A 24,601-nucleotide genomic window follows, 5' to 3' on the forward strand; every position below is an offset into this window, starting at 1 on the left:
TTTGGTTTACATTCTTTAATTGTTTTCATTTTAATTTCCAATAGATTTGTTTCAAATTATCATTATTTTTGTAATATTAAATGTTGTGGCTCATTTTTTGTTACATTTCTAAAAAAAAAAAAAATTAAATTTATTGTAATATTTCCTAAATTACTGTAAAAAAAAAAACCAGAAACTGTATTTTTTGTCATTTTAAAGCTTATATTTATTATTATTTTTTAATTCCTATTTTTTTTTAAGAAGAAAATAATTTATAAATTCAAGCATATTTTTCAAAACCAACGTAGTAAACGCAGGGCACAGTGATTTCTGTGCACCCCCCAGTACAACGCTGCAACACTTGAGAAACTGTCAATTTGTTCTTCAGCTATCCTGGAGGCAAACTGAAATCACACTTCAAGATCTTGCAACCACTGCTAAACCAATTTCTGTGTTACTTTGGCACCATTTAAAAAAAAATAATAATAAAATAAAAAAAATTCCTCTCATTTCTTTTGGGAAAAGGTGGCGAGTATTTATGTAGGTGTGCTATCCAATTCAGGATTGTTTGGCTTTGTCAAAGTGCAATTAAGCGCTACCTTTGTATGCCGCGTTGGGCATCACCATCACCTCCATGTTGCATACGATGTATATACTTCTGGTTGTTTTAGTTGGTTAGCAAACCACAAATCACTCGACAGTCATCAGACAACAGCAGGACGGAGGTATCCTCGGGGGGTGGGGGGGTTGGGGGGGGCTGGTGGGTGTTACTGAGGCAGCGTTAGTCGGGTTAGGCAGGCGGCAGTCGTCAAAACTTTCAACTCCTAAATCAGTGCAGACAACGGCCTCGGAACAGCATTCCGCATGCAGTGTTCACAAAGACGGCCATTGTGAGAACTCGCCTACTTGGAGTCATGAGGGAAAGCAGAACACATCCGTTACTGTACTTAAAACCCATTTTTCAGGTACAGAAACTACACTTAAGTATACTGTATATTTTTGGGGCAATTTTTTTTTTTTTTTACTTTTACTTTTACTCCCTACATTTGAAAACGTCTGCATTTTCTACTCCTTACTTAGTCCAAATATGCACATTAAGTTTTTTCAATCACCGTGGCTGATGGAACTGCTTCCGTCTAATGTGTAAAAACAATTTTTTGGTCGTCAGTTTGACAACGTTAGCGAAGCAAAGCTATCGTTTTGAAGTAGTTTCTAGTCGAGCCAATGCTAGCTAGCTTACGACAGGTAACAGGATTTCTTTTCTTCTTCTCAATATGAGCAATATGTAGGTTAATAAAAGAGGGAAGAATGTGCAGAAAAGGTTTTTTTTTTTCTTTTTCTATGTGCCAAGTTATCAAAACAGATGTTGTAAACGTCCAAAAGTAATCGCCCCAACAATGTACTTAAGTGCAGAGTGTACTTTCGCCACCTCTGATTCAAAATCAAATTTTTGGGAGGTAGAACAACTTCGAGTAAAGCACTTTGCGTTTTCTTCAAGTGAAGGCTGTCCAAAATGGCCGCCGTGTGACTTTCCGCCCATCGCGGCCCTGCGACGTTCTCGCAACGCAAACGTGTTCAACAACGGCGAGCATGCGAACGGGAGCCTGAGCGTGCGGCTGAGAGAGGGCAGCGGTGCAAGTCCGGCGCAATCGAGCGCGAGGCCAAGCCGCCGGGTTCCGACGACGGCGTCGGTGGGGAGCACACAAGAAACAACGCAGCCTCTGATTGTCGGCCGTCAATCGCGCCACGCAGAAGTACCAACCTCTAACATCAAATTACTGTGCCGCACATAAATATTATCCGCACGCACTCGCACTGGACTCTGGAAGGTGGACATACAGCACAAATACAAATGGGAGGGGGATTTTAAACTTGAAACACACAACAGACATTTTACATGAATACAATGATAGATATACATTTTTTTTTAGGACTTCATTAAAAAAATAAATGTTGAAACAAATGGTTCAAAAGTACATTTCTAAATACAGTGGTGCCTTGAGATACGAGCGACTCGACTTGTGAGTTTTGCTGATACGAGCCGTGTACGTGTTATTATACATTACTGCCCCCAGGTGGCCAAGGGGCACACACCAGGAGGACCAGCACAATGTCAGCTGAATTGAAGCAAAAACTGTGAGAGTAAGTTTGATTCTTAAATGGTTTAAATATGCAATTACTGTATGTTTTGTATAAAGTACAATATTATACAGTCCTACTTTTATTAAAATACACATTACAAATAGTTTCCTTTTTTTGGGAAAGCTGGAACGGATTAATGACATTTCCATTCATATCACTGGAGAAAGAGGATTTGAGTTAGAAGTGTGGTCGTGCAACAAATTAAACTTGTATCTCAAGGCACCCCTGTAAATGAAATTCTAAATGAAAAAAATGATATAAATTAAGCTTAAAGCAAACCACATTCAATAAATCGTTTTCTACATGAACACATTTTGAAACAAAAACTAATGTTTCTATTAATCAAGAAATAAAAATGGAAACCAATCTGTAAATTAAAAAAAACAACAACACAATTCCATGAATTCGCTAGAAAAAATGTTTTTGGCCGACAATTACACAAATGACTGTATCGTGAAAAATATTTGATTATGAATAGCTAAATATTTTAACAAATAAGAAAAAACAGCCCTCATTAAATAAAAAGTTGACCGTAAATAAATAAGAAATGAAGTGAAAACACACAGACAAGCAGCGGCACCTCAAACTGTGGTGAAAGATGGCTCACGTCAACACGCATCAACGACGACACACCACACAAAATCACGCAAAACCTTCATTTCACTCGCTCCAAGCACACGTCAAGGCGCAGCATGCGTCAAAGTGCCCACTTGGGACCGGTTTTGCCCATCAGACCCATTTCTGCAAGTCAAACTAGTCGGACATGGAGTACATATGAGAAGAAAAAAAAAAAAAAGCCACAGATAAATTTAAAGGACTGATTGCAGGAGTGGGTCTGGAATGTAAAAACGGATTCTGTGTCATCGTGCCAGGGAACGGTAACATTTCATCACACAACCGAAAATTCATCACACAAAACAAGAAGTAACTCTCTTGAACATGCGCTCGGCAAAGCATGCTGGGTAAAGAAAGCCCCCCTACAGACCTGGGTGGGCGTGGCTTCCACACGGCCAGGGCTCGAGTCCGCCTCCTTAACCTTTGGCATCGTTGCCGTAGCGACAAGATAATGGAGATTTGGAGGGGCGCCAAGAAAGTTAAAAAAATAATTAAAATTAAACAAAAATTATGAAATGGATGATGGGAAAAGCTATAATTTGTATGGCTTGGTGAAGTGTCAATCTTGCTCTCAATAAAGTGCAAGTAAGGCATCGGGTTCGGTCCACCAACAGCATAATAAGCAATATGATAAGAACGTTACTGTACTTGTGCAGATGTCTACAGTCCAGTCACAATCTGCCAAAATGTAAGCACGTTCCACAAAAAAAAAAAAAAAAAAAAGAAGCTCATTTGGGCTTTCATTTGTAGTTATGTACAGCGGGCGCTTCGGAGTTACAGCTAATCGGTCAGCGCTCAGCTCTGACTGCAACGTGAAGGAGAGCAAAAAAATAAAACTAAATCAATAAAGATTCTTACGGAAGAGTTTGTTTGTAGAAATCAATGTTTATAATGCTAAATCTGTTTCTATTTATCATTTGGAATATTTTTTTTTTTTCTAAAATACATTTATGCTTTAAAATGAAAACACCCACAAACTGCCTTCAAGTGTGTCTATTATTTGTTGTAATATTATGAAAGGTAAAAAATATTTCATTTATCAGTAACATTTCAAAACTAATCGTTTATTTTTAACCACACTAATAAGTTCACTGTTTTATAATATATATTTATTTATATTTGTAATAGCTTTTTGGGAACATATTTCTCCAGCATAAAGAATAACGATACTTAATGCGAACAACAGAATATGATGCATTTTATGACACAATTAATGACGGACTGAAGGGGCAGTTCAAACATTTCCGGGCGCTATGCATAAAATGTCAGCTTTACAGATGCCACGTCCGCTGTGTAGGAGGTGTGACTCCTCGTAATGACTGTAGGCAACGGTCATAGGAAGGGAACAACTTTTTTTTTTTTTTTTGTTCAAGGCGACGACACATTGGGCGATTATAAGGGCACGGTGACGAAAAGAACGGCGGCATAACTAACTAACTAATGAGCGCCGCATATGTCAATTACAATCCTTTGCTTCTGCATATACTGCAACTCTCCTCCCACAATGTTTTTATTTAAATCACTTTACTAGTCTATTTTATTCCTTTTATTATTATCATTTTACATTTTCTACATTGTTTTTTTTTTTTTTTTATATATACAGTTACGACCCGCATATTCACGCACTACTATTCACAAGTTGACAAGCCCAACACCAGCTACTTGGTGAAAAACTCCCCTCTTCGCGTTTATTTGTTGTCTTTCTGAAACAATGCCACGAGAACCCGGGTACGCCCCATCGAAATAAGAAGGTTGTACCCTAATACACTATATACAAACACACCTATGTTTTGTTTCTCACTGTCAGATTAAACCTTTCCTGATTTTGGTGAATTAGAAAAATTCAATACAATTATTTCTGTTTGCTATATGCCAGGAAAATGATGGAATGTTTTTTTTTTTTCTTCCAGGCAATATTTCCGCTTTCTGTAAAAAAAAAAGAATGCTAATTGACCTAAAACAGTCTGTCATGTCAGACTGAGAAAACAAAACTATACTCTTTTTATATAGTTTATGTCATGCGAATATCTGGTTTCAACTTTATTTATTTTGAAGTGAATCTTTGAATAAGTTTGAAAGCGTGTGTGATGGGACCAACAATTTTTAAAAAAAAAGGTTTATATATGGTCTCTCTCTATATGTTGTAAAACGAGTTTGAAATGATAAAGTATTTTTGTCGTATTTGCAGTTTTAACTGTTAATATCGGCAATAATAAACATTTTTAGGGGGTGTCAATTCCTCAGTCTGGGCTATTACTGAAGTAAATGTGTTTGATCCTTCATCGAGATCAACTTCAAAGTGGGGTTGACAGTGAGCGGAAAGGGGGAAAAGAAGACAAGATGATCGCGTTGGGTGACACAGAGCGGAAGCGGCTACGTGAGCGACTACGCGGCCGGATCGCACATCTCCTGCGCCCTCCTGCACGAGGGCGTATCCGCGAGGAGGGCGGCGGCCGGCTCGTCGGGACTCTGCTCGCCCGGACCCCTCCGCCGGCTGGAGACCAGCTTCTCCAGGTAGCACAGCGTCAGGCCGAGGGGCGTGGCCAAAATCAGAGCCAGCGCCAGGGAACGGCTGGCCGCGAGCATGACGGCCAGCAGGAAGGCCACCAAGAGGCAGGGCAGCAGGAGCGGCGAGGGCTCGGAGAGGCGACGGCGGATGAGGGAGGGAAGAGCGGTGGGCGGAGGGGAGAGGTCGGTAAAGGGTGGCGGGGAAGGAGCTGGACGGAGAGGGAAGGAAACCGGCGGCAAACACGGCCGCGCGCTTGCAAATCCAGCCTGCGGCTGAATCAACTTTGAGGCTACGATGTCTTTGAATTGACGGAATCTCGACACGGTGACAATGGATGCGACACTTCTGGCTCTTGCGAGGATCAAAAATGTCACTCCGTTAGCCGCTGACAGCCTCTCCGTCACGGCCCAAACACAAAACGGCTTCTCCGTAGCGTTCTTTTCCCACGCGCAGCGGAAGCTGAGCAGGAGAAAGACGTATTTAACCGCATCCCTCAGCCAACGCCACCCGCCGCTCCCCTCGGCCCGGCCGTCCTCTTCCCCCGAGGTCGGAATCTCAGAGGGCGGAGTCTGAGGGCGACGCGTGAGCGGGGAGGACGGAGGCGTCCGTTTGTACGCGAGGGGTTCCGCGTCGGGGGCGCCGCTCGAGGCGGCCGCCTCGCGGTCGTCGGGGGCGAGGTCGCCGTCCTCGGAGATGTCGGACAGGCCGCACTCCAACTCGGAGATGGAGTCGAGCGACGGCGGGATGGAGGCGAGGGATGACAACGAGGAGAAAGAAAGGGGGAACATGAAGATGGACTGATGGAGCAGGAGCACGCGTGGGCGTTCAAGGAAAGGTGTGAAAAGGCGATGTTTTCAGGAAATTGTGACCAAAAATAAGCATGCAAAGTGAGTGAGTGAGTGAGTGAGTGAGTGAGGGGAAAAAACAGAGAGGGCGAAAGAGACAACATTAGTGAACGACAACAGCACGGAAAAGGTTCAACAAGAGCACAGCGGGGTAGATCAGTGCACAGTGCGACGGTGGCCGGGGCTTCCTTGCGGATATGCAAATGAGGGAGCACCGACTACATCAACATTAAAGGAGACATATGGCGGACTTTTTAATGACTTGTATACAATCGGTTGGGCGTCCAGGGTGCATGGCCGCACATCAAGCGGGGGAATTACACAAGCAGGTCAATATTTTGCGAGCTGCCCAGTTCTGAAAATGCGTCTCGACCAAGCCGTTGTGATTTTGGCCGAATTGGCACGTAAGCCTGCGGCTAACTTCGACCAGCGAGGCATTCTCCGCTGGCCGAAACACGATCACACGTTGACGTACGTCCGAAATTCCGAAACAGTGGTGCCTCGCGGTACAAGGTTCATTTGTTCTGTGACCACACTCGGAACTCAATACGCTCGTCTTTCCCCGTTGAAATGAATAGAAAAGCTATTAATCTGTTATAATGTGTGTTTTAATGAGGAAAAATAGGACTTTACTTTCTAAAACAGTCATGATGTAATTAACTGGAACGTAAAGAATTCAACAATTTTTGTCACACCGCATCAATTGAATGGCCACTCTGCTGCTGTTTCTCATGTCTGGGGGCAGTATATAGTATACAACTCCCCTCAGCTCATCAGTACGGCACTAATATGAGTCGTCTTCTCCGAGGATAAAGAATATATGACAGTGAGTACTGTAATACTGTCTGTCCGCATGTGCATAAGGCATAATATGTCTCCTTTAAAAGATTAAAGTGGGACGAAACATGGATTTTTTTGTGGGCAACTGGAGCTAAAGGTTTAGCAAACACTGAATCAAAAGGTGCATTTCAGTGCATGGACGCAAACGAGAGTTCTGTCAAAAGGACGTAACCGCTGAAGGAAAAGGAAAGCAGAAGTCAATCGCTAGAAAGAGAGTGCCACGTGTGAGGGTGAGGAGGGGTAAGAAAGTATCGAAAAGGAGAAAAGGGGAAGGCTGGCTCAACACAACCAATATGGACCACGGATTTACTGTCAGCTTCAACTCTGTGGTGCAACCTGCCAAGCCAGGTAGTACTAATACTGACATGAACTATATGGTAAACATTGGCTGAGAACGTGAGGTCTTATTTGTCTTGCTCTCACTCACACACACACACACACACACACACACACACGCACACACACCATGCGCATATGCACACACTTTTAGAGGCATGTGTCCTGCCTCACCGTCCACCTAATAGAGAATAAAAGTTCCACAGCTCTCAGCAAAATAAAAGGCTTACTGTGTGGCAACGTGGGCCTCGACATCAACAACAACAACACGAACCTCAACGCATTTCTTTATGATGAACCTGCTGCGGAATATAAGACGGAACACACCTTGGAGTCACAATGGAGGTCCAGGTGGGGCTCGTGTCCGTTCTCAGTGGCGTCCCGGCTGGCCTCCGTTATGCTGATCATTGGTGCTGACGAGAAAAAACAACCAGAAGATCAATACAAATCTGTAATTAACTGCAACTGGATTCTAGCTATCTGTAATGAGAAACCCCAAAAGTGAAATGACAAAGGGGGGGCTCGGGGGGCTTAGCAAAACTGAATTTCAGATATCTGCAACAGATACCCAGTCTAGCCGTTAAATGAAAAAAGAGCTTGCCATAAGTACTAGTACATAGATCCTAATCCACATATCAAAGATATAAAAACAAAAATGCTCTAACGGCATTCCATGCGGTTGTCACGTTGATTTGGTTGTAGTGGATCAAGGTTTCCAGCTGGGGGCAATGTCACACATGGCTCGTGAGCGCAATAAGTGACTGCAAAACTATCAGGCCACACACACACACACACACACACACACACGCACACACGCACACACACACACACACACACACACAGACAAAACAGGTGAGTGATACTTTCCGAAGATAACTGCGACATCGCGGTGAGGTTTTGCAGACCAAAAGTTGTCTCGGCCGTGCAACATTGGCACCAAATGGGAATTTGGGTACGGAACCTTTTGTACTGCCTGCTGTGTGTGTACACTACATGCTGCATTCATTTCCTAGTCGGGGCCCTCTTTCTTTCAGAACACTCTGCCTTTTCATCTCCGTGTCTATGTGACAGGAAACAGCTGCAGCTATTTCCTGTATCTGGTCAGACGGCAAAAATACGTACTTCCAAACGCATCCCAGCCACGTCTGTTGTGAGCGCGCGTGTGCGTTACCTCCATCGAGGCTGCGGCTGATGCGTTTCGACGAAGTGCGCTCAAAAGCGGGCGCGGGCCTGTCTATGAGGGTGCTGGCCAGGCGGGTTTGGGTCTGCGTGCGTCCACTGTAACGGAACTTGGAGCCCAGAGTCAAGAAGCGCGGGGTGGTGGGGGGCTCTGGTGTGTTTAGCCTGGAAAATGAAAGAGACAATAACAGAATGGTCGCTCATGACATTTGCCGGATGTTTTTTTTTTTTTTTCCCCCCAACCTGAAGAAACTGTGGTTCTCCACGCAGACTTTCCACAGCCGTTTGGCCGAGCGATGATTCTGGAGTTTGAAGCCCACGGTGCTCTCAAACTGCTCCGTCTGTCGGAAACAAATACATGAAAAATGGGGTTAGCGTCAACAATCACACAGTGAATGAATTGCACTTTTTTTACATAACCGCACCGAGTCGCTCCCGTCCATGACATGATGGGCGAGAAGTCGTTCAACCTTACTGTACTGGATCGTTCATACCTCTCCAGGTCTGATCTTGATGTAGAAGTTGTTCCTCTTGTAGGAAATCTTGAGGATTTTGGGCCAAGCGAAGCGATTTATCCGAAGCCTGTCCTTGTAGACCAAGAGTCCGTTGGCGCACACTCCCAGCATGATGTCCACGCCCTCAGAATCCTGCCATGGATTCAAGTAAAATACAATAGTGCCTTGACTTATCATTGTCCCAAGTTTCCCAACTTATGACGGGAAGATGCGATTTCGAGGCACACGCGTAGCTAGCTAGCTAACCGCACGTCGTAACTTTGCCAGATAACTGCTAACATGAACGGGCGTGCAAATTCTTTTCAAGTGGGGGAGGGGCAAATATCAAAGTTTTAGCCACCCCAAAAAATCAATCAATCAATCAAAACAATTAAGTACTACATAAGTCTCCCGATTTGCACGTTTCTGGTGAAAAAATTTAAAAACCAAGGTTCGTTAATCGTGTACAGCAAGGAACCACTGTATGTATTCGAAACCCGAACACACGGCACCATCTTTTCATATTTTGGGCGCCGTCTCGACGCAAACTTGATTATTCCATGGTAACGTGGTTAGCTGGCAGGCTAACTCGGCACAAAGCTTTTAAGTCCAAGGCCATCTGGTAATGGTCAGTGGGGTATTGACTTAACACGGGGGGGCGTGGGGGGGATCTCTTGCTAATGGAGATCTCAATACGTAGATAATGGACACACACACACACACACACACAGATCACACGACCATGCCACACTGTTAGTAGCTAATCGACCTCTTGCTTTTACTATAGAGGCTTTTTTTTTTTTTTTTTTTTTTTAAATGTGCGGTCACAGCAACGGAATGGACACCGAGGGGGAAAACAGACTTCCTCTCTGCCTCTCTGGAATATTTGGACACTGGAATGCCGCAACAACAACAAAAAGCTCCCATCCTTGCGACTAATGGGAGCATGCCCTTTATTTTAAGAGCGCCTGCCTCTTTCTGAGCGACTTGTCCTCCATCTCGCATCCTCTCTTTTCTATTTTAAGCCTCCCATCTCCTTCTCTCATGAATATTTTCCGGCACAAAGACAAACACGATCGCCACGCACATGGGAAAGGCGCCGGCTGATGCCCGGCGAGGGAGGTGGGCTATTCCCATGGTCTTCTTCCGAGTGTTTGCACAGCTGACTCACGCACACACACACACACACACACACACACACACACACATCAACGAAGAAACTCTGTGTGTGTGTGTGGGGGTCTTCGTACCTTCGCGTGGTGCAGGTCCACCCCGTACATGGACAACTTCTTGGCGTTTTCTAGAAACTGTGCGTCTGCCTGCGCTGGTGTCATTCCCCTGAGAGTAATGAGAAATTTAGCGAGCTGTCACCACGACTACACATGAAACTGTCTCCCACTAACAGCACTTACTTGTGGGACTTGTGTAGCTCTAGAATCTTGTCCTCCATCTCTTTGCTCTGATTGGGGGCAAAGGTCAGCTGGCTGATGTAGTCCAGAGGACGAGGCTGGTCGGGTTCATAGTCGCCAAATTCTGCCTGCGAAACACAAAGACCAGAAATCGGCGACACGCCGCACTTAGACTGGATCTACGCTGCAGGTCCAATTGCCCAATTTTGATCTGGGAATGCTAATCCATATTTTTTAAATTCCACAAGCATCAACACCAGGCAGTGACAGAACGGCAGTAAACAGCAATACGGAAATTTTTAAACATTCCAGAGCGTTGAGTTGGCCTGACTCTTCAAGTGAGTTATATTCACTCCTCTCGCTGCCGTCAGCAATCATTTTCTTCATTTTCATTTCATTTCTTCACAGACACAGCAGCTGCATGTACTGCGGCAACTTTACACCACAGCCGTATTCATTGGATATAACGCGTATCCCGACGGAGCAAAAAAATGACAATTGCGTCACTTGAGCTGTGCAGCGTGTGGTACGTCGGCAATGCGCATGTACTTTACCTGCAGCGTGTACGAGCCCAGGAGAGCGTGAGTGACAAACGAGCAAGGCAATCGGCCTGACGCCACGTCTTCGCGGAGCTGCAGACACAACAGGTACCTTGACAAGAGAAACGTAGAGTGAGTTAGGACTTAGTATCTTTGCGCAGTGGACTGACGACCAAAATGCGTGGCTTGCTCGGGACAGGTAAGCCCAAACAGTTATCGGCTATTAAATGTGAATTGAGGCTAGAAGGAGAAATAAACGGGTGCAGACGTATCCCACCATGCATTTTCCAATACAGTGACCGGCAGGGGGCGCTTTGTTTGTTGTATCATTTTGCGAGTATGACGATTGGTCGGGATAACCTCGCTGCTAATCCTCCACGCGGCAGTGCCCGAAAGTCAGTTGCGTAACAGTCGCTAAACATGCGGTCGGTGAATTGTTGTTGTGGATGTGGGACGGAGGAATTCATTATCCAAATGGAGTCTAACGCGAACACCGCAGGGGGGAGGAGGGGGGGGGGGTGGGGGTCGTCGGCGGGGAGCCGGTTTGAGATCCTGGTTACGAGGGGGAAAGTCTTTCAACAAAGGCAGTAAAGCGGCATGCGGGACATTTGCGGACATGGTGGTCAGATCTCTTCAGTGGGCAAACACAGTGCTGTTTTGGACTTGTTGAAGACCTGAAAGAATGCGGTTTAAAGACCCTGTAAAGTGAATTCAGAGACCGGTTTCTTAATACATTAGACATGTTTGAAGAAAATTGCTGGAAACCATGTAGTGCTTAATTGTGGAGATAAGCGTTAAACTGTTTTTCACCATTTCAGCTTCCCAGATTTTTTTTGGGGGGGGAGAGTGGTGACGCACTCGGGCTCAGGTATGTGTGTATGTGTCTTCCACAATATATAAGAGCGCCTTTGTTCGCATCTGTGATTATGCGGTGCAATTGCGATGTCCAGTTAACTAGCGAGGTATGCCGACACTCTGAAAATGGATGTTCCCTTCGGATAGTCCGCCGGCGTGGCCGCTTTAGAGCGCCTCGTCGTCAGCTGTGAGCGCACGTGAACAAGCAAACAGCACCTCTCACCCTAAAGTCAGCCAGGATAGGCTGCAGCACAACATGGACCCAAACATCGACCTTTGAGGCGCAGTTCCGCTTTATTTCCAGCATGTAGCACTTTCGTGTACGTTGGTGCGGATGTAGAGTTAGGTTTTCGCACAGCAACGCTCACCTCGTGATGTCTTCGGTGAGCAGCGAGGGATCAGGTGGGTAGAACTTGACGTTGAACGCAAACTGCCAGTTGTTACCTAAGGACAAATGTGAGAGATTTATTACAAGAAACAGGAAACAACGGATTTTTTGGGTGTGATCGGGGTCATTTGCAGTTGCATCCATCTGGCCCCATTCCCCCCGTCCCTCCTCTCATCCGTGTGCGTATGTGATTCGGACAAGGGAGAGCGAGGCGGGATCGAGCGAGGGCAAATAGCAGCTTTTAGATGTCGCTAAGCCCGATGCATCTCGCACGCAAGCATGAAGAGACGCACACAAAAGCAAATCAAATGCGCGGTGAGTCTGGTGTTGCACAACGTTACTCTGGCTTCACCCGATATCAACGTGTAATCTTCAACATAGACACAAACAGTGGAATAAAATCATTTCATTACAGCTGACCATAAGTGGTTTGCATTCTGTGTGTTCTTGAGTTGGGGGGAAAAAAAAAAAAACGAAACAAAACTGTTATTCCAGCAGGAAATAATTTTTGGGTTTGAATCTCTTTGTGGAGCAAGCCGGCGTGGCTTGCTCCACATAGCAAAACCACGCGTGGTAGGTTCGTGGAAGACGCTTGTAGTTAGATGGATGGAAGTAATGGAAGTGGAAATACCGATCTAACCTTTATTAAAGACCCTGTAAAGCGAATGCAGAGATTTGTTTTGAAATGTTATACATGTTTGAACATAACTGCTGGAAACGTGCAAAGACTGAGAACTATGCACTGCTCAGTTTAGGAGATACAGCGTTCAACATTGCCACTTCCTTAATTTTTTGGGGCGTGGCTATAACAGCACCGCGTGACGCACTCTGGAGTCCGGTATGAGTCGTCCCTCCCCTACTACATACGAACTCGCGTGCCTTCGTTCGCGTCGCCGGCGTAATTGTGATGTTCAGTTAGCTAGCTAGATCTGCCCGCACCCCAGAAATACAGCTTCCGTTTGGGCAGTCTGCTTGCGTGGCTGCTTTAGAGAGCCTTGTTGTCGGCCATGAGTGCGTGAATGTCACCCAGAGAAAAATGGTAGAGCGAGGAGGGGGGAATTTTTATTTTTTTTTTTAAGTCACCTACCGTGCTGCCCAGATGCATTTCTAGCCTTTTAATGACTTTTAGCTTCCTGCGTATAACTTTAGTTCAACACACCAAATTCCGATGTAGTCAGCAAAGTTCAGCCGCGCTTCAAAATCACAGTTTCCAAAATAATTCAAGGACGTATAAAACGTCCGAGGGTAGACATCCAGATCCCAGTTGTGTCGTGAGGGCAACACAATTACAATTAATTAAGTGCGCAACGGTATCAAAGCTGCCATTTTTATGGTGCTGAGTTTTAGACATGGACACAACTACACGGAGCCACTTACATGTCTAAAAAGTGCGGACATTGAAAACGGAACTTACTGCGGATTTGTCTCTTGATTTCCTTGGTGGGGTCCAACCAGCACTGCAGGTGGAGACAAAGACACGTGAGACATTTTCAACACACTAAGCCTGACTTATCGCGAGCCAAAACGGGCGCAAACTTGATTGCTGACACAGACAGGTGTGGAAGCTGATATGCAAATAGATGAGTTTAGCACACACACAATGTGATTGCTCAAACCTGAGAAGAATTGCTGTGGCTGATTTTGCATCTTTAAAAAAAACTGCATCTGAAAGGCAGGTACGAACCATCTGTGTGTGTGTGGTGTGTGTGTGTGTGTGTCAAGAGGAACTACCTTCTGCTCGTGGTGGTCTGTGTACGTCAGACCAAAGTAGTCCTTCTCCAGCAGATTGAGGTGCTCGCACACCTTGAAGAACAAGAATAGACCCTTGGCGCGCTTCTGTAGTAAGAAAGAAGAAGATAGAGAAATGCTCTTTATAACAAAAAAAAAGAGACGAGGCAATAATGGATGACTACTGAGAGACAACAACTTAGATTAATGTTTAAATTCAATGATGGATACACATATAGTTATTATTTTTGATTAATTTAGATGATTTTATTATTTTTCTGCTTCTTTTTCATCGTAGTTACCAGTAACCTTCCTGTTGTTGTGTTGTTTTTTTTGTTTTTTTGGTACACCAGAAATCTTCATGAGTCCGTACGACCCGCTGCATGTTTAATTACATAAAATAGACAATAAAAAGAATGAACCACATCACCACTGTTCAGGCGATATTTGGTGCCTCTCTTTTTTTGTGCACATTGGAAAATCTCTTTCTTCCCCTCATTTTTAGCCTCAAATATTTTTAATATACCATGCATGTGGTAAGTGTTTGGAAATTAAAAAAAAAACATAACTGAAAGAAAAAAGGATTATACATAGATTTGGCATCATTATAACTACATCCATTGGGAAAATTGACATTTTTGCATGTGCGCTTCACTTTCCGTCCGAGCGTCTGGATCAATGCACCTCTGTCTGCTCAATAGATGCTCTGGGCCGCATTCCGTCGAGAGGACCGTAAAATCCTCCACACTGAGCAATGACAATGACATTTAGTTCACGGAAATGTGCGCGCGCGCACGCACACACACACACACACACGCAGGCTGCAGTGACCTTCACACAGGCAAAAGGTCAGACAGAAAGCAGGCGGGTGGAAAAAAAGGACGAAGAATGAAATGGTGTGTGTATGCGTGTGTGCGCGCACAGAGTTGAGAGATGCATTCCACATTTAAGGCGGGCAATGCGGAAAGTGGGATAAAAGACTTTCTGTTTTTCTTCTTTTCTTCCGGCAGAAAACATCTGCGGTATTTTCTTCGATTCAGCCAAGCGCGCCAGCCTCACGGCCGGATTCCGCCCCGAGTGTGCCGTCTTGCAGTTACGCTACGTGTGTGCCGCAACCAAATCAAATCATCTTTCCCCGCAGAAACGAATGGAGATACCGTTGATCCGCTCCAACCTCCCACAAAAACAAACACAAATCTTTGTAATTTTTATTTTTTTTTTTTTAAATCATTAAACCAGCACCCTGTGATATTGTACTTTATAATACCATTGCGTAATGACATAATCGAGGCGCTCCGCAATACTGTCAAAAGTGTGTTGTAATGCATTTAAATGTGTTTACAGCGTGTGGGAGGAGTATATATTTTTAAATGTTTTCATATAGTATCGCTTTAGAGCAGATTTTCACACATCGCAAGTGGGTCTGAAATGTATCCCTCGCTTGACACTTCAGCTTTACCAAGGCCAAGACTGCTCCGCCGTTTGTTTGAGCTGCAGTTTCTGTAAGAGTGCCTGCCGCTTGCCACAATGGGAGGACATACAGCGTTCAGCAATTACTGAGGAAAATCTTTGTTCCCTGCATTTGATAAGCAAAGCAGATAAGAGAGTAAGTGATTTGAAATTTGGTGTTTGTGCGTGTGTGTGACTGTTGCTGCTGTACAAAATACAGTTTAATCTCTGGAATGCATTGTGCAACTCTCTCGCTCTTTGCCAGCCTTGCCACGCCAGTGTGTGGCTGGACGGAAGGACGGATGGATGCCTATGTGTGTGTGTGTGTGTGTGTGTGTGTGTGTGTGTTGGGGACAATAGAACACGTTGCAGTATCAGCGTTATCTGTTGCGGGACAAAGCGGCTTCTGTTCAAACAACGGTAGACGCTGGGCGTTTGGACACAGTAAAACATACTTGGACAAAATCCAAATATTTGTCTGTACCATTTGAAATGGGCTATTGTCCTCAAATTAATTACTGTCATTGTAAAGCACAGTCACAATGTACAGTAAGTGTGATATGCACACTTAATTCGATAAGGATCCACCATCTGCACTTACCAGTGAGTAGCAGATGTAGAAAACTCATCTAGTGGGGGTCCCCCTGCACCTCCTCACATAATCTGCTGTGTGTGTGTGTGTGTGTGTGTGTGTGTGTGTGTGTGTTCTTCATACACCCCTCCCCGGCAGCACCAAACTCTGCTTTAGTCTGGATTTATCCCCAAGACCCCACCCAAACAACGTGAGCCGCTCAAAGAAGCGAGTCAGAAAGTTCAAAGAACCTTTACGCGCACTTGCGCGCGCACACACATCAGATCCTATTAGCGATGACATCATTGACGAAGAGGCAAAAGAAACGGCGCCCTTTGTATTTCAGCGTAAGCGACTCAATTCAATGGAGTCCAAGCGGTGTGACGCGGGTGTCGCGTGGAGAGCCTCACCTCCACCTCGCAGGCGAAGTCGGAGCCGTCCAGGAGGGTCACGTGACACACCACCAGCTTCATCTTGCTCTTCCTGACCAAGCGCAGCGGCGACTGGAAAATGGTCGTCTGGCCTTCGCCCCCCTGCGCTCGTTCCTTCACCTCGTCCTTCTTCTCTGGCCGCGCCTCCTCGGCTCCTCCTTCACCTGCGGCCTCGGCGCCCCCGACGCTTTTCCGCTCGACTTCCTCTTCCTCGGCGGGCTGAAAAACAGAGGACGGGAGAGATGGACGAAAGCCCTCTCGAGCGCGTCCTCCTCGTGTGTGCTCCTAGAAAAGCGCGGGCGCCTCTTTTTGGCTCGCCGACTGTGGAGTTGATGTCACAGGGTGGGCCTGGCTGCCTCATTATGACCACTGGACGGAACACTGAGTGTGAGGGTGGGCTGAGCGACAAATATGCGCGTTTGAGTTTTAACACTTATTTTACCTCTTGGACAAGAAAAAAAAAAAAAAAAAAAAAGGTTCCTCTGGTCTGTGGTCAAAAAACACATCTGCAAAACAAAACGGCTGGCTGGCTGTTATGACACCTTCCCCGCTTATTATCTCACTTGTGGTTTTTATTGCGTCAGCTGGTGCAAACTGCAGCCCCCGCGCGCCAATGATTACCAGCACTTAAAGCCACATCCGTCTTTTTTTCCCAATTGTATTTCTTTTTTACACTTCGGGACCGTGCAAGTTAAAAGAGAACATCCGCGTTAATCGCTGAGCTGTTAAACAGATCTGAAACCTTTCAACGCGGCCCATCAGTCAAACTAAACCGCAGCCAAAACCAAACAAAGCCAATAAACTCCCGGTTGTCATATTCTGCGTGCATAAGTGAGCTTCTTCCCCCCAAGACAGTGTTCACTTCAAATTCAAGCATTTTAAAAATGTATTTTCAGCACCGCAAAACTGTACTGCGTATTAACGCAAATACATCCCATAGAGATTCCCTTTGCTACGGAGACGTATTGCGTTCCCACGCAGAGGGCGAGGACGTCAAACTGACTTGCGCTCTAACCGCACTCCGTAAACAAACAAAGTGCGACTCAGCCCCCGGCTTAGCGGCAGTCACGATGCTTGAGGCAGTACGTCCCCACCCAAATACAGTATACAAACAATATATTTGACTTGTGGAAGAAGGCACATCATATCGTTGCTGTCCAGTGGAAAGCAGATACATACAGTTACAATTTGCTGATTTAATTTTGGATCCCATCCTCTTGTTTTTGCTGTTTTTGTATTCAGGCCAAATCCCTGTCTAATATGAACATATTGCGTTGGCTCCATCGCGTGGCACTTTGGTGCCCGCAACTATGTTAAAGTGAGGGGAGGAGCTTCACTTAGGCAGGCCATATCCCTGTTTGCCACCATATTGTGACAATTACAGTATAAAGCTTTCGGGGGAGCCAATTACTCACAGATTTTTGCTGTTCGCGGCACAGCTCGGTCCCCATAGCCCACTCTTTTCCCCCCCCTTTTTCTTTCATCAGAAACAGTTATTTGGAAACAAATCTGCACACACTTACCTTTGTGGCTGACCAATTCCTTTAGTACCAAAGCAAAAGCGATCCATTTAAAAAAAAAACAACAACAAAAAAAAACAAGCTGACACAAATGTATCTAACGTAACTATTTTCACTTCTTATCGTCTAAAAAACATGCAGAATTTTATTCTCGAGGTGCCACACAGCTCCCGCGGAGTGAGGGAACAGGTGCAGTTTTACAACACTCCTCAGACAGTCGAGTACTCTGAAGAGTTCATAGATTTGTTCTCAAGCTACTTTCAACACTTTCATTTGGTTAATAATGTGTACAAATAATAGACGGTGTGCGGACGGACTGATAGTATCAATTTGGGAAAAATACGACGTGTATCCACGGAAGGTGCGAGATAAGGTTACCTCTGTGTCGGCGCTGGCGTCGGAGTGGCACTCCGCTTCCTTTTCTTTGACTTGCTCCCGGACCGGACTGAGCGCGTCCTTCCCTTCTACTTCCTCTGCGTGTCCGTTCACTTCCGGAACCTCCTCGCGGTTGCCGGCGGGCTTCTCCGGCGGCGGCACCTCCTTGGTCGGGGAGGTCTATACAAAGCATCGCGTTCGTTCGGAAGTTGACAACAAGACTGTGTAACATTACGACCCGTACGGATGTACCTGGCTGTCAGACTTTTGCTTCTTAAACCATGTCGGCAGGTAGCGCGATATCCCCTTGCCCCCTCTCTCTTTCTCCGCGTCTCCCTCAGCGGCGGCCACTTCCTGGCTCTCCGCGCTGGCCTGCTCCGATTGGTCGAGCCCGGCGGCTGACTTCTCCGCTTTCTCCTTCACCTCTGTCTCAGAGCCCGCCTCTGTTGTCATGGCGACACGTCACGACCTGCCCAGGGGAGATGGAGCGTGTGGTGAGATAATATAATAAATAAATACAACGGCTTTATCGAGCGTCTTTTGAAGGGATCCAAGGACGCTCTGCAGCATTTCATGGGCTAAGCAAAATATATACTGTACTATGCGTGTGTGTATATTCCTTATATTGACGGTATGCTTTGGCAAGACGACATATATACATTTTATTACAATAAATATAAAAAGCAGCATTGAAAGTGAAAAATAGAAATACAAAGGACATTATGTAAAACCATACACATACCTTTAAAGTGGAAATTATATTTGTTTCTATTTTTGGCTTGGGTGAAAATATATTATAATAAAACAAAACAGCTGTCTTGTAATTTATTCATAAAATATATATATATATATACATATATATATATATATTACTAATCAAAGTAAGATGTATTTTCTATAAATGAATAAATATCAATCTGGTTCTATTAATTCTATTGTTCATTCCACTGTATGTATCATCAGGAGAGAAAAAATACAGTAAAACAGTAAACTACTCCTGCCGCCGTTATGTTTCTGCTAGTAGTTTTTGGCATCAGCATTAATTTTTCACATCGCACCACCTTCGGATTTAAATGTGCGGTGTAATCTTTTATAAATGAGCCCCGTGGCTCCTGCAGGCTTTCTGGTCCGCTCTTCTTTTTAAACCGAGTCAGTCAAGTCAAGAAAACGAGACCATGTCTCTGAAAAATTGGGAGAAGGAGAATCCACAAACTTTGGCTCACTTCGCACACATTTACACACTAAATTAGGATTGTTGCGTAACTACCACCCTTCAAAAATAGGTGGGGGGAATTTCTAACACACACACACACACGCTTATCAACCTCAATATCTCTGGCAGTGCTGTCCACCATAAACAGACACATTTGAACAGTCGCTACACAACCTCACTGTTCCTAAAAGCAAGGTAAGAGGGCACAGAAATGTAAGCGTGATGATAACCATACAGCCAGAAATGAATCGAATGGCAACAAACAAAAAGCGCAAAACGGTCAATTAGCTGACGACATTTCCTTCAACTGGAATCCGACCGTTGGCTGACACCGGCGAATAAATTTGACAAGTACGTTTTCAACGGGGAGGCGTGGAAGAGCTTCTCGCTCCTACATCACTGACGTAACGAACAGACGCCAGTAGATGGCAGAGTTGCGTCGCTTTGGATTTGAGATCAGCACAGCTTTTGAGGAGAAGATCAAGATTCGGTGGAAGATTTCATCTTGTCACGTTAATCATGAGGCAGAGAAATGCCAACGCGTTGGAAATTGGACAAGTTCAGGTACCTCGCACTTGAACGGTGTATGGAACTGTATATGTATGGTATGAACAGACTGTGTATGTGTTGCGGTCGGTGGTTAGAAAGTGTATGTCGCTATTGTGAGAAAACGTTTTTTGGGTTGAGGTGTCACAAAAGAAAAACAAAAACAAAAAGAAAAAAAATCAGTGTTCTGATTGAACATGTTACTTTTCACCAAAAAAAGCTCGCTTTCGCCTGCTTTTTTTGGGTCAGAAACCGGTGTTTTCGGTGAAACCGACCCATGTTCTCCTGCTGTGTTCGAAAGAACAGAAAAAGTTAGAAATCAACTGTATTTTCTGGTGAAAGAAGAGAATCTTCTCTTTCTTGTGGGTCTTGAAAGGTTTTAATGACGGCCACAGTTTGACCCGAGAGCAGATTATTTGTATTTCCATTATTTCCTCGAGGGGGGGGGGGAAAAAAACAACGTCACGGAAGCGATTGTGTTGGACGTCCGCTGTATAATTATGCGCGTGCGTGACCGTGTGTGCAAACAAACGAGGATTAAAGCGTGATTCATTTCCGATTAAGCCATTGTCATCACACAGCGTCTTTTCAAAGTGTTCTAAATCTGATCCGAGTCCTGCCGTCAATCAAAGCCGGTCGCGCTCTGCACCGTTCGCACTCGCCTTTCTAGTCACCTTGCTGCCATTTTGACTGTCTTTTTCCTGCTAATGCAGAGCGAACGTGTAGCGGGGAGGCAGGGCACGGGGATAAAAATAGAACAGGTCTCCTTACGCATGGTCGACTAATGAGGGAGGGAGGGAGGGAGGGAGGGATGGATGGATGGAGGGGTGGACGGAGGGATGGATAATTTGGGGCCTCGCTACAAGCAGATTCATCCAAACGGGCCTGCAAGCAGCAAATTCTTTCATCTGCAACTCCTTTGACAAATGTGAGTGCGTGTTGGCATCGTTGCCAGTTTACTGCTTTACTGCGAGAAGAACAGCGGGGATCTTGTTCTACCCCCTCGTAAGTTTGTTCCTCAATTCTCCCTCTCCGGTTCTCGCTCAGGGCGCCTCTTTCTCCTCTTTTTTCCAAAACTAAATCTCTGCTGCACTCATCTCCCTGTGCTCACAATCCCTCTCTTCCGGGCTCTCTTTTCAGTCCCCGTCCAGTGGGTCGCTCGCATGATCTCGCCCCTCTTTCCTGGTTCACTCGTCTTCCCACAGTCCGTGTAAACAATGGCGGCGACACGATTACGGCCTCTCTGCATACACACACACACAAGCGCACCCTGAATGTTTTATGGCAGTAGATTGTTTGAACGTTTGTCTGCGGATGGCTACATCATCACAGTTTGTGTGCAAATACAAGATGAGAATTTCACGGCCAATTAGCACTCTTACCTCATTGACTGCCAGCCCTCCCAGTTAAGACGGATATTTGACCGATATGGCCGTCCATGGCAGTGATTAATGGGGGCTAAATGTGCACCCCAAAAAATTTTTTTACATGCTCTCTGGTGTCGCAAATCTCCTCAAATCTCCTCATTCACGCCATGAACTCATCTTTTCTCACAATTGCAACACCCATTTCCAACTACCCACTGCAATACAAACGTATACGCGCTCTGTTTGAGTGTGAGGTGCCTAAACTTGTCCAACTTCCGTGTTGGCATTTCTCTCTTACACAACTGACGTGAGATTCATCGGCTCATCTTGATCTTCTGCTCAAAAGCGGTACTGATCTCAAATCTCAAAGTTATACAACATCGCTATCTACAGGGACGTGTTAGTCCTTACAACGGTTCCCAAACATGAATTTCACAGACAAGCTGGGCGAGACCATCTTCAACGCCCACCCGTTGAAAACCGTCCGTGACGAATATGTTCGTCGAGGGAATGGAATTATTTTGCCTCGTACCACTGCTTAAAACATCAGGGAATAAAAAAATATGACAGCAACAAATTGACCCTAATGCAGATCATTTATATCTTCGTTATTATTTCTTACGGGGGGGGGGGAATGGTTCTATATGAACAAAATCACCATTGTACCGCTCATTATCATCGCCTAAGGTGACATTTCTCAGCTCTTCTCGTGGTTACATTCACAGCATCAGATACTGCTACCAGCTTGACTAACATCACCGGAGTTTAATGACAAAACCTTCTTCGAAAAGAGCTGTTGTAGCAACGCACGTCCTTACCTACTGTTGCGTTTCTTCCCCCTCGCAAGCTCCTGTCCTCCGTTTAGCCTCTTGCTTTTCCCCACCTCCGCCTTGCTCTTTCTAAAAGCACTTCTTATTTCTCCCTACAGTATTCGCCTTCACTTTGGTCTACCACCTACAAAGCTGTCAGCGCCATTTCCCTCTCCCTCATCCCGTCGGCTCTCCCGCGGAGCTGAGCGCCTGCCTCCCGCGGGACTTTCACCCGCGGAAACGAGGGCAGAAAATGACAAGAGCGAGGAGGGGAGTTGGAGAGAGGCTAAAACGGGGGAGGGAGAGACAGAGAGAGGGAGACCGAGGCTTATTCCACTCTCCAATTCAGCTAAAGCAGCGTTTCCCCAACTTTTACTCAGCCAACGCACATATTTTACATTTTACAAATCTCACAGAACACCACCGAACAAAAACAATCACGAAAATATGTGCACGGAAAAACTGATGATCTCGTCTCAGTTTATTCAAAATGCACTGGGCCTGTTTCATTGAACACAAAAGTATTCATTATTCTCTCGTATGACTGGCAACAGGTGGGCAGACCGGTTGAATGTACTTTCCGCTCGTCGCCACACGCCGCTGGCATAGATTGAAAACAAAAATACATTCAATGAATCATTCTTAGGCCAGTTCAGTGAAATTGGATGAATTCCTGCGGCACACCTGATGATGATCTGATCGCACTGGTTGCGAATCATCGACGTGAGGAACGCCAGGGTCGCAAAATCAACTTTCCGGTCATTTCCAGCCCTTTAGACAACAACCCTAAGGAATGCTCATCGTATTTTGGAGTTTTGTTATTATCTCCACGAAGGTGCTTTTGTTTTCAAACTGTCTAAAAAAATATTGACATTTTCCATGTCGGTTTATACGTAACATCAACAAAGGGAGGACACAATAATGTCCAGCGGGATCCAAATAGGTCGTTCATTTTATCAGAGGAATAATAATAAAGACTGCGCTTCAATGAGGGACGAATGAATGAATCTTTGTAAATGCTAAACGGTTGTCGGACAATTTTACCAGCTCGCAAACAACTTGAAGAGGCGCCGTAGACCCGCCCACTCACACACTTCCGACGTTATGGCTGTCAGTCTGGATTTAAGAGGTCGTCGGCATGGCGATGACTTCCTGATCCTGAGATGTATCATTTTATGGCAGACATAAGCCAGAGCGGGCCAGAGGCAAAGACGTTGTCGAGACCGCTTGAATTTTGGTTGTTTTGTTTTTTGAATGATCTGTCTCCGTATGCGTGACAATGAAGAAGTCGAATAAAGACATGCAGAGAAAACCTCGCCCGCCCCTTTGCGTTCATGCACGGCCCGGGGCGAGGTCAGGACAGGGAGAGGAGGGGTCCCGGGGAGGAACAGGTTTCCATGGCAACAGCGTTCATGGACACCAAGCATAAATCCCCATGGAGACAAGAGATTACCGCAGCAAAAATAAAGATTATTCAGCAGGCGTACAAGTGACAAAAGAGATTACGGTCATGCTTAAACCTCCGTTTCAGAGCCGCAGCAGATTTAGAGCCGACTGATGTTACTTGTCGGAACCGGCAGGAAGTGCTCCCTTCCCCTTCTTTCTGTCTTTTTTTTTTCCTCTCTCCAACTCCTCACGGAGGTCTGCCAGCACTCAACTGCAGGAAACGCAACCTGGACGCAACACACAATAAAGCCATTGTACGATGCGTTTGAAATCGAATGTATTCGTAGAGTCCGCTGAACTTGATCAACTCACACACAGGCTGGCGGTGTGAAAACATGGCTGTCCTGTCACACCGCACACTGATCCTCAAACTGAGGATTACACAAGGGATAATCTGTGTGTGTGTGTGTGTGTTTCTGTCTTTCAGCCCTTCAGGGCCTCCATCTTACTGTCTGCCACATGTGCTGGTCTTTTGGTACGGTTCAAACATCCAGCTTTTATCTGCCTTTGCCTATTCTATAGATATCGGTGTGACTGCGCGCGCTTTCACGCGGCGATGAGCCATCCCACAATCGGATAATTAGATGCAGCGTTTTAGGACACTTGCTTTCAACGCAATGGGGCCGGAAAAGGGATTGTCAGGTGCTAAATAACCAAATGAAAAACAGCACTTACGGCGGTTACTGAGTGTGCCATTTGAACCTCAAAACATTTGTGTATTGGGATTTAAAAAAATAAAAAAAAAATAATAATTTAAAACAAAGACCCCCTGCAGCGGGCAACTGCGACAGTAACACTTTGAACAGTCTGAATTATAAAGCTATAAAAACGGCAAAGGGCGACAACAAACAGGTCAACCATTTCAAAGCACCGACATAGAGTGCAAGCGTTTTGAAGCAACCGCAAGTAGGAAGCAATTGAGAAAAGTGTTAAGTGATGAAACTATGTCCTGCCAAAATGTCTCTTTCGCTGCGTGCGTGAGAATAGCGGCTGGGCTCATATGTGCTATTGTTGTC

General features: G+C 45.3%; 1 protein-coding gene across 16 annotated transcripts in view; it reads right to left on the reverse strand.

Moving 5' to 3' along the window:
- Positions 1-24,601, reverse strand: part of epb41l2 (erythrocyte membrane protein band 4.1 like 2) — a 44,579-nt gene that overhangs the window by 11,269 nt on the left and 8,709 nt on the right. For 3 of the 16 annotated variants that reach the window (XM_061705218.1, XM_061705204.1, XM_061705203.1), the window contains exons 1-16: positions 22,149-22,447; positions 18,457-18,673; positions 18,208-18,384; positions 16,289-16,528; positions 13,862-13,966; positions 13,545-13,587; positions 12,111-12,186; positions 10,903-10,999; positions 10,352-10,476; positions 10,190-10,277; positions 8,940-9,092; positions 8,689-8,786; positions 8,438-8,610; positions 7,594-7,679; positions 3,107-3,157; positions 1,742-1,801 (exon numbers count right to left, since the gene is read on the reverse strand). In XM_061705218.1, coding sequence (XP_061561202.1) covers positions 1,742-1,801; positions 3,107-3,157; positions 7,594-7,679; positions 8,438-8,610; positions 8,689-8,786; positions 8,940-9,092; positions 10,190-10,277; positions 10,352-10,476; positions 10,903-10,999; positions 12,111-12,186; positions 13,545-13,587; positions 13,862-13,966; positions 16,289-16,528; positions 18,208-18,384; positions 18,457-18,657 — 1,773 coding nt within the window. In that variant the 5' untranslated portion in view covers positions 18,658-18,673; positions 22,149-22,447. The other 13 variants (XM_061705209.1, XM_061705208.1, XM_061705205.1 and 10 more) reach the window with 11 other exon arrangements.

The sequence above is a fragment of the Phycodurus eques genome, chromosome 18, assembly GCF_024500275.1.
Source record: "Phycodurus eques isolate BA_2022a chromosome 18, UOR_Pequ_1.1, whole genome shotgun sequence".
Lineage (NCBI taxonomy): Eukaryota > Metazoa > Chordata > Actinopteri > Syngnathiformes > Syngnathidae > Phycodurus > Phycodurus eques.